General features: G+C 53.2%; 1 protein-coding gene across 1 annotated transcript in view; it reads right to left on the bottom strand.

The window, feature by feature from the left end:
* Positions 1–9,661, bottom strand: part of CDH23 (cadherin-related 23) — a 409,549-nt gene that overhangs the window by 69,529 nt on the left and 330,359 nt on the right. Inside the window, exon 38 of the mRNA XM_010852241.1 lies at positions 8,507–8,734. Coding sequence (XP_010850543.1) covers positions 8,507–8,734 — 228 coding nt within the window. The remainder of the gene's footprint in view (positions 1–8,506; positions 8,735–9,661) is intronic.

Raw genomic sequence — 9,661 nt, 5'->3', positions numbered from 1 at the left:
AGCCAGGTCAGAGGTTGTATTGCAGCCCGCCATAGGTGGGAGTGGAGGGAGAGTGGGCTGGCGGGGGGTGGGGGCCTGCTGGGAAGGTTCAGAGGAGAGGGCTCCTCCCCGCTCTCCCCGTGGTCAAGAGAGCTGGTGACCACATAATGTACTGCCCGAACTATGACTACTTTTCAGTGTGAAGAGGGGGTGCTATTAAAAACTACGTGGGTGACAGTGTAAAAACCCCATGGATAGATTCTAAGAGCTGGGTTGAAATCCCTACTCTGCTTCCGAGGTGCCTGAGGCCCAGGGAGCCCTCCACCCCTTCCCCCAGTCTTCGAGGACCTCTGTTCCAGTCACTCTGCACTGAGCCATCAGGGCAGCAGGACCCTGTTGGGTGGGAGGAGCGGCGTGTCCACAGCAAGTCTGGGCCTGCTCTGCCCTAGACCCTCTGCTCCCATCTCCTGCTTTAGGCATGACCGGGTTTGTCTTTATATACAAATAAGAGGGGAATCCTTTGTGGAATTTCAATTAAAGAGCTTTAAAGCGCGGAGAGGAGTGGGGAGGGATCTCTGTGCCCTGTGGGGTGAATATGGGTGGTGGGGCCATTTGAGCTAGACAGGCACCGCGGGCACTGCACTGTGGAGGGTGTCATTTCAAGTGGGCATTCGTCTGCCAGCAGCCTACGCTGGCTCTGCTGAGCCGGACCTGGGTGCTGAGAGCCCGGGCTTCTGGCCAGGATAAGGGCCCAGCAGGCAGGGAGATGCCCCTCTCCTGCACCTGGAGCCAGGGAGCTCCCTTCTCAGGTCCAAGGCTGTAGGCCAGCGTGGGCCCTGAGCTGTACAGGGGGCTTGCAGGAGAGCGTGAGTGTGTGGGCCTTGGGCCTCAAGACTGCACTGACACCTCCAGTGGCCAGAACACTGAACCCTGGCTCCTGCTTTGTCCCTGGGGGTCTACTCCTGTTTTCTTTGCTGCTGTGGACACTTAGTGCCAGCTGCCACAAAAAGAGGGTCTGTCTTCACAGCTTGTGGGGTCCCAGGGGCAGGGATGGGCAAGGTGATACCTGCTGAAGGCAGGGCCAGGCTGCCCCTGGGGCTGAAGGACAAGCCCACAGACTAGATTCCTCATCCCCCAGCTCAGAAAGAATGTTCCCGCCTGTTGGGAAGGCTGGCCTGGCCCAAACCTCAGCTCTGACCTCAAGGCAGAGACAACTTCTAAGAATTTGGCTGCCAGACCCCAGGCCCACCTGCCGCTGTGTGAAGGGAGGAGGCCCCGGAGTAGAAAGACACCACACTTCCTCCCCAGCTTCCTCCTGCGTGGCCTCAAGCTCGTCTCTGGACACTTACTACTGAAGGTATAGCTTCGTGGTTTCCTGTTTTCAGCGAAATTTACTCTGAGCTCCAGTCTCCATCTTCATCCACGACAACACACCCTGTCCCTAGCAACCCTAAAGGCACTCCCCTGCCATCCCGATGCTGTGGGAGAAGGCAGGGTACCCAGGTTGTCTCTCTGTGCTCGCCTCGGGTGGCAGTACCTCTGGAGGTGCCTGTGGGCTGGGGGTGTGGAACAGAGTAGGGGAGCAAGAGCATGGTGCCTGCCTTTAGGGAGCTGGGAGGAGCCCTGGGAGGGAAATTTGTGTTTTTAGGCACTAAGTCATTGTTAAGAGAGGTATCAGGAATTATGGGGCCTGTAATATCTCTTGATGGTCACATTTAATAAAGATCTCCTGCCTTTGTTTCCTGCAAGTGAGAGGCTAAGGGAATGAGATTGACACTGTCTGAAAACACACTGCAGAGACCACTGGAGATGCTGCTGTTGGGTCAGGTGGGCCCTGCCTGGGAGTCTGTGGTGTTAGACTAGGGTGGGTATGCAGGAACCCCCAGGGGCCCTTCTCAGAAGACCATCCCTGGGGACACTCTGGCTCCTGCCTGGCCAGCGCTCCCTCCTACAGGTAGCAACCTGGGACAGAGGAGCTAACGCATCGCCTTCTTCAGGGAGTGCTCTGTGGTGCAGGAATCGGGGGCTGCAGAGGCCTTGTCACCCTCCACCCTGGCTGGGGCACTTCCCTGCCTCCTGGAAGAGGCCTTCCGGGTGTCAGCTACAGCTGACAGGCCTGGCCTAATTGTGCTGGGGGCTGGGCTAAGATTTGCTCAGGGAACTCGAAGGGAATAACAGTGGCGGAAAGAGGAACTGGGGATGGCAGCCAGAATGCTAGGTGCAAAGTGCGCTTGAGAAGCTGACACTCACAGCTCAGATGAACTGTCCCAGCCCATCAAAAGCTCTGCCCATCCAGTCCTCCACTGGGACTGTACCCGCTGCACGGCTGCCTCTCCTGCATGGCCCCTGTGTCTCCCTAACTGTTTTGGAGGTTAGGGAACTGTTCTGGAATTCTAGGGCAGGGGTCCCATAACAGCCTGCCCTTTGGACCCTGTTGCAGAGCTGATGACCAAAACGTAGCCATTGGGTGATGGGCTGAAGCACCATGCCAGGGTTCCGTTCTCTGGACCATCAGAGTCGGCAGGGCAACCTCTGACTTTCGACTGGGCCTCGTGGAATCTCCTCAACAGCAATGGTGCCCTGAGCTTTTGCAGGCCAAGGGACATGGGTTTACTTTGTTTTGCAGTTCTGATCTCTTGGTATGGCTTCCTGGGATTCTCAAGTATCAATATAGTTCAATGGGAAAGTGCTGACATCTGCTACCAATGCCTGCCTTGGGCACAGGATAGGGAAGGGCAGTACGTGTTCTGTATCTTTGCTCTTCTGTGATAATGCTCTGGGCTTTCCAAAACACTTTCTCAGCTGTTATGACTTCTTTGGTTCCTACTCACTCTCTCCCCCCACAGAAAACCCTGGAAGGTTTTATTGTTCCATTTAATGCACAGGAAAACTGAGGTTCCAAAAGGTTTGTGTCTTGTCACAACTGAATGTGGAACTGGGACTGAAGCCTGTGTCTCCTGCTTCCCAGCCCTGTGCTCCTTTCTCTGCACTGAGCAAGTCGCCTTACAGGCCAGGACTTGGACTTGCTTACTGTGCATACCGGGCCCGGGGGATGAGCCTGTGCCCACAAGCCCATGGCTCTACTCCTTCCACATCAGTCTTTTCTCTCCCCTTCCGGCCTGGCAGCCCTGAAGCCACAGGACTCCCGGGGGGCATGGCAGCCTGTGCACCCACTTGCTCGTGGGTGGGGAATGGGGAAGGTAGGAACTTGTCTATCCACAGAGCCTCAGGGTCTCCAGGAGGAACTGAGCCAGTTGGATGTGTAGCATTTGAGCAATTGCAGAACATTCTCCAGAAGCAGGGCTACAGGAAGGGCCTGACTTGAATCAGGCTGGGCCAGAGAAGGCCGGCTTACTTGGCGTGCAGCACGGGGAAGGGGCTGGGTTAGCGTTTTCCTGAGCTTGAGCAAGGGGAAGCAGGCTTCATAAACAGCAGCAGGGTTCAAGTTTAATAAACAGAGGCGCCCTTGGCCTTAAAAATACGAGGTGAGCTACAAGAGCTGCATTCCCCACTCACAGACTTTTATGGGGCCATTACTGGCAGCTCTCGTACTAGAAGTGGTGGGAGATGTCCTGTCTTTCTGCAGGTGTCTTCTGCAGGTCCTCACCAGCCCGAGAAGCCAGGGCTGGTTATCTGGGACTGTCTGACCTCTGGCTGTGATTCGTACAGCAGGAAGGTTCCTTCGGGAACCTCCCTCTCCCTATCCCCCTGCCAAGGTGCCTTTGTGGCTGGGGCTCAGCTTCTGACCTCCCAGTTGCCTCCCGTCCTTCCTCCCCGGCCCAGCCCTTCCTCTCGCAGGGGCCTCCTGACGGCCGCTCAGATCCCTCCCCCAAGCCTGGCCGCCCTGCCTGTGGCCTGGAACGAGGCTGGGGACTGAGGCTGTACGACTTCCCTTGCTGGGTGGTACACCATTGTGTGACTGGCCTGGGCTGGCCCGGATGCCCCGTGCAGCCCAGCTGTTCTGAGCTCTGGGTGATACGGGGCTGAGAGCGGGGTGGGGATGGCCTTGGCTGTTTGTAGGAATGCTCTGCTCTCAGGAAACTAGGGTGGAGGAGAGCCCAGGGAGAAAAGAAGAGACAGAAGGGCTTGCATATAGGATTTCTCTTGGTTTTAGGGAGACTTTGTAGCCAAATCCCACCTTCCTGCTTAGGAAGCCTTATCCTTTAAGACATGGAGGCAAATGCCTTGTCCAGCGCCTTCCCATGGCTCCTGTCTCTGAACTTCTAGCACTCTGTCACATCTGAGGGTTGTCAGGTCTCTGTTACGTGTCTATTTCCCCCCACTAACTGTAGGCTCTGTGAGGGCAGAGCTGTGTCCAACCCATCTCTGACTTACAGGCCTGGCACACATTTAGTGTTGAATGAACGAATGAAATAATGAATTAATAACTGTTACTTGCTCTTGTCCAACAGGAAGGTTGGTCCTGTGCTACCTCAGAGGGCTGGCTTGAACCAGGCAGATAATTGTAGGTGGGAACAAGGGGACTGCATGTAGGTCTGATGGGTGTGTTTAGACAGATGTATCGGAGAAGGCAATGGCACCCCACTCCAGTACTCTTGCCTGGAAAATCCCATGGACGGAGGAGACTGGTGGGCCACATGCAGTCCATGGGGTCGCTAAGAGTCGGACAAGACTCAGCGACTTCACTTTCACTATTCACTTTCCTGTATTGGAGAAGGAAATGGCAACCCACTCCAGTGTTCTTGCCTGGAGAATCCCGGGGATGGGGGAGCCTCGTGGGCTGCCGTCTATGGGGTCGCACAGAGTCGGACACGACTGAAGTGACTTAGCAGCAGCAGCAGCAGCAGCATGTACCCTGTTAAACCATGGTGGCCTTTCCTGGAACTTTGAGATGGCTGGTCTGAGGCTTCTTGGGGCTCTGGTTGGCCTAGGAGAGGCTGGAATGATCCTACTTCTTCAAACACTCCTCCAGAGGAATCTGCCCAATAGTAGAGAAGGTCCCTTCTCTGGTCACCTTTGGCTTGGGGGCACTCATGACCCTGGAAGGTTCATAGTCCAGATGTGACAGTCTGGTCACTGGCAGCAAATCTTCAAGGGCCCAGCACTCCTTGGAGACAAATGCCAATTCTGGGGAGCTGGGGGCAGTGGCTGTAAGGTTCTAACTTAGCTGGGGCAGGAGGGAGTGAAGGGGATGCCCGAGAAAGCGTTGGCACCAGCCTTTGGGGCCTGCTGCAGACAGACATCATGGGGAGGATATGTAGACAGAGAGCCCTGCTCTGGGCTCTGAATGCTGCCCTGGGTCTAGACCACCTGCGGCTCCCTGGACCCGCCCTGGATTATCACTTGCTCTGAGGTCTTTGTTCAGGTTGATGCCCAGATCCAGAATATGCTTCCCCCCTTTGTCGTGCTAACTGTGACCAACCAACTGACAAGACAGCCCAGGGGTCCCCTGCCCCCAGGAAGCCTTCCCCAAGGCCCCATCTACACCTGGGCCTCACTGCCTCCCTTACGCGGCTGCGCTTCACTGTGGCACACTGGCTTCACCTCTGTGTCTCTGGGGCCTGGCACAGAGTGGGTATTCAGGGAATGCCGGCTGACTGAATAACTGCACAAACGCGGTCCAGTGCTAAGTTCTCAGCAGTGCTCCTGAGGTCCCTGCAGTTCCTTACTGTGGTGTTGCCAACAAAATATCAAATCAAAGTGATCTTTTCCCAACATGAAGAAGCAGGAAAAAACTTGAAGGGATGGATTCATTTTGACTTAAAAGTTTTCTCCTAGAAATGCTTCCCCAGCTGGTACTTGATGCTGTTTGTCTATTATGATATTACAGCCCAGGAGCCATAGGCACACATGTACATACACCCCATCCCTGATCTTGGTTGTCCCGAAGTTATTTTCTGAGAGCAGAGTTAGTGATGACCAGGATGAGGAAGGCAGACAAAAGGAGACTGCGTTTCTCACCACCCAAATCCCCACACTCCTACCAGGGAGCCGGAACAGGCTGAGACCTGCTTCAAGGAGGGCTAGGATGCTCTCCCTGTGTGTATGAAGAGGCAGTGCTTGTGGGTCTCCACTGGGCTCGGGTGGATCTCTACAGAGGGTATGGTCAACAGATGAAACTTCTGACCATGGGGACCAGCCCCAAGTTCTGTGGAGACTGCTTGGGGAGTAGCCCACTCATTTTGGGTGGTTAAATGTGGCTAGGGTGATTTCACATTTCTCTAATTCTCATTTCTTCCTGGGACCAAAAGGAAACCAGACGTTGCCTCCCCAACTCAGGGTCTTAGAATATTATGGGTCTCACCTACTGCCTCCTTGGGGAACTCTAGGACTGCGGGGTGTGGGGAAGCATGGGGAGTGGGCATGAGAATGGTGTGTGCACTGGCCTAGGTCAGGATGCAGAAGAGCAGCATGGCAAATGCTGAGCTGCCCATCTCTTTCTCACTAACAGAGCCCTACTTTTATTTGAGGCAGTGCTATATGTGGCCTCTGAGTAATAAGCCAATCCCAACAATCCTGTCCCTCATTTTTTCCAACCTCCTTACAACTAGGGTGCCCCTGGGAACCTCTTCTGGCCAATGAGTCACAAGAGAACTCTGGAGAATAATTCCAGAGAATTTTGTGCTTTCCTGATAAAAAGGCAGAAATTGTTGCATGGCTTTTCTTTTTTGTCATTTTATGCCTTGAATGCTGACATGATGGCTGGAGCTATAGCAACCATGTTGCAACCATAAGGGAAAGGACAAGAAACATCAGCTCTGACATCAGTGAGCACAAAATCAAAGTTTGTAATTCTCTGCGGAATTGCTGTTATGTGATAAAAATGTATTCTCATTTATTTATGAATCCCTATTTGCATTTCTGTGACTTGTAATCAACACATCTTTAAATGCTATTGGAGAGATGACCAAGATGATGATTCACTCTGAAGCTAGGTGCAGGTACAGAGGGGTTGCCACATAAAAAAACTGAGTCCCTCCATGTCTCCACAATAAATGATACCCTACCTGTCCTCCCCTCAGTTAGTTATGTGTGTTCTGTAAATATGTTTCTGTTTGGCTTACTGGGTGTGATTGGTTGAAGTGATTACTATCACCCTGGGGTCTTCAGGATGTGGTTTCCTTGGATTGGCCCAATTCCACCATCCTCCCCAGAGAAACCCCACATAAAAAGCCCAGCCCAGACCTGTTCTGACCCCACAGTCCATAGTGCTACTGCCAAGGAGAGGGGTCTAACAGAGTCACCTTTGGGGGGCAGAAGGATGGAGCTGAGGTCTCATTTACAATCAGGGTGCCTAGGATAAACAGGTTACACAAATGTCGCGATGCCTACCCCTCCCTGTATCTACGCTCTGTGCAGTGTGCCTTTGCAGTTCACTCCTTCAAGAGATCAAGTTTATTTCCCCACATCTTGAATCTGGGCTGGTCTTCTGGCTTGCTTTGGCAAACAGAAATGTGGCAGAAGCAGTCATGTTCAATTCCAAGCCTGGGCCTTATGAGGCCTCGCATGCTTCTGCTCTTTTCCCTGGACTTTTTCTGGCTCCACATGAACCAGTATGGACTAGCCTTCTGGAAGGAGAGAGAGAGGTGGCCCAGTTGCCCTGTTATCCCGGCTGATTGGCAACCAACCCCCAAAAGAACAGCTATCCAACTGACACACACAGCTGCCCACACACACATGTGGGAGCCCAGCTGACAGCAGAACCACCCTCCAGCTAAGCCAGGTCTCAAATGCCAGCCTGAAAAACTGGGGCTAAGTCGATGGTTGTTAATGCCTCTTTGGTTTGGATTTGAATGCAGGAATATTGTGGTGATAAGATAGCTGATACACTCCTCTTCCTCATGGCTTACCAAGCACTTCCACAGACAAGAACTAACTCAATTCCCCACAACCATCTATGAAGCATATATTATCTCTCTTTTATAGATGACAAAACCAATATTCAGAGAGGTCCTGACTTGCTCACGATCATGCAGCCAGCTCACAGTAGAAATCACACCCAGGCCCATCACCCCACATGGCATCACCATCCAGCCCTGCCGGTCCCACCTCCTTCTCCAACTCTGCAGACTTTGCACACTGCCTTGGGCAGTGGCCCCACCCATTCACACACCAGGCTGGATCACAGACATGAGCCCCGTGACCCAGAAACGTTGCCACAGCATGTTACACCAACACGACACACGGGAAGAGGCCAGAGGGCACCTTTCCGCATTTGGCACAGAGGCCCACAGATATGCAGCACGCTTGGCCGGCGGAGTCAGGCTGGCCAGACTCCGAGGTACAGGTTCCCTCCGTATGGTCTCCTGGCACTGCCCTGGGTGAGCAAACACGGCTAAATCAAGGCTCAGAGTGGTGCAGAGGCAAGTGAATTGGCCCCCCAGCTTGGCACACACAGGCCCTCCATAAAATACTCACAGGCTGAGGGATTCAAGGCATGATAAAGCAGTTGTTGTGTACTCAGCAGCGCGTGGCATTCCACTCCTACCCATCTCGTCCCGTGGCACAGACAGCGGAGCCACCCTCCCCCAGCCTCCTCTCCCAGCGGCCGCCCCCAATCACTCACCGACAGGGTAGGGGTGCCCTCGTCCTCCACGGTGACCACCAGGTGGTAGAAGCTCTGACGCTCGCGGTCGGGTGGGGCGGGGCGAGTGGCGATCTCGCCACTGACGCGGTCCATGCGGAAGGTCATGTCCTCATTGCCCCCGGTGATATAGTAGGACAGGACGCTGTTGATCCCGATGTCACGGTCGGTGGCTCTCACCTGGACCACAGCAGTGCCCCCGCCCACGTTCTGGGGGGAAAGCAAGAAAGCGGTCATTCCAGGTTCAAGGCCTTTGGGGCACAGTCTAGCTCCTGCTCCTGCTCCGGAGCCCAAGACTTGGACCTCTAGCAAGCTCTGCTCTGATGACCCTGCGACAATGATGAGGCAGATAAAGATGATGGTGGCGAACATCCTGCAGGTACCTACGACATGCCTCGGCCTTCGTGAACACATCCAATCCTCTTACAATGCTATAGATTAGGTTACCCTATTTACAGATGCAAAGACTGAGGTTCAGGGAAGAGATGTGTGCAAATCACACAGCCAGTCAGTGGCAGAGCCAGGATCTGAATCGAGGGAGGTCTTCATGAACGTCCAACCTGACATACCCACTAGTGCCTGGGCAAAAATTTTCCTGGAGTGGCTTAATCTTACGACTGAATAATAAATGAATTGTTTATACAGATATCAAAAACAAACTTAAGGTTACCAAAGGAGAAACTGGGAGCAGGGGGTGGGCATAAATCAGGAGTTTAGGATGAACATACACACCCTACTATATATAAAATAGATAATCAGCAGGGACCTACGTATAGCACCATGAGTTTACGTAAACTCCGGGAGTTGGTGATGGACAGGGAGGCCTGGCGTGCTGCAGTCCATGGGGAGCATAGAGTCGGACACGACTGAGCGACTGAACTGAACTGTATAGCCCAGGGAACTCTACTCAATATTCTGTGATAACCTATATGAGAAAAGAATCTGAAAAAGAATGAATATATGTATAACTGAATCACTTTGTTGTATACCTGAAACTATCACAATATTGTAAATCAACTATACTCCAATAAATATATTTTTAAATGACTAGTTTTATTTAAAGGCAGCTCTCCCAGGTAAACCTCAGTCTCCTGTTGGTGGTGAAATGCCACTTTCTTCTTTCCCTTTCCCCCCCCC

This window comes from Bison bison, unplaced genomic scaffold, assembly GCF_000754665.1.
Source record: "Bison bison bison isolate TAMUID 2011002044 unplaced genomic scaffold, Bison_UMD1.0 scf7180017864309, whole genome shotgun sequence".
In the NCBI taxonomy this organism is placed as follows: domain Eukaryota; kingdom Metazoa; phylum Chordata; class Mammalia; order Artiodactyla; family Bovidae; genus Bison; species Bison bison.
Note: the sequence above shows the minus strand (reverse complement) of the source record. Positions and strands in the feature narration are given on the sequence as shown.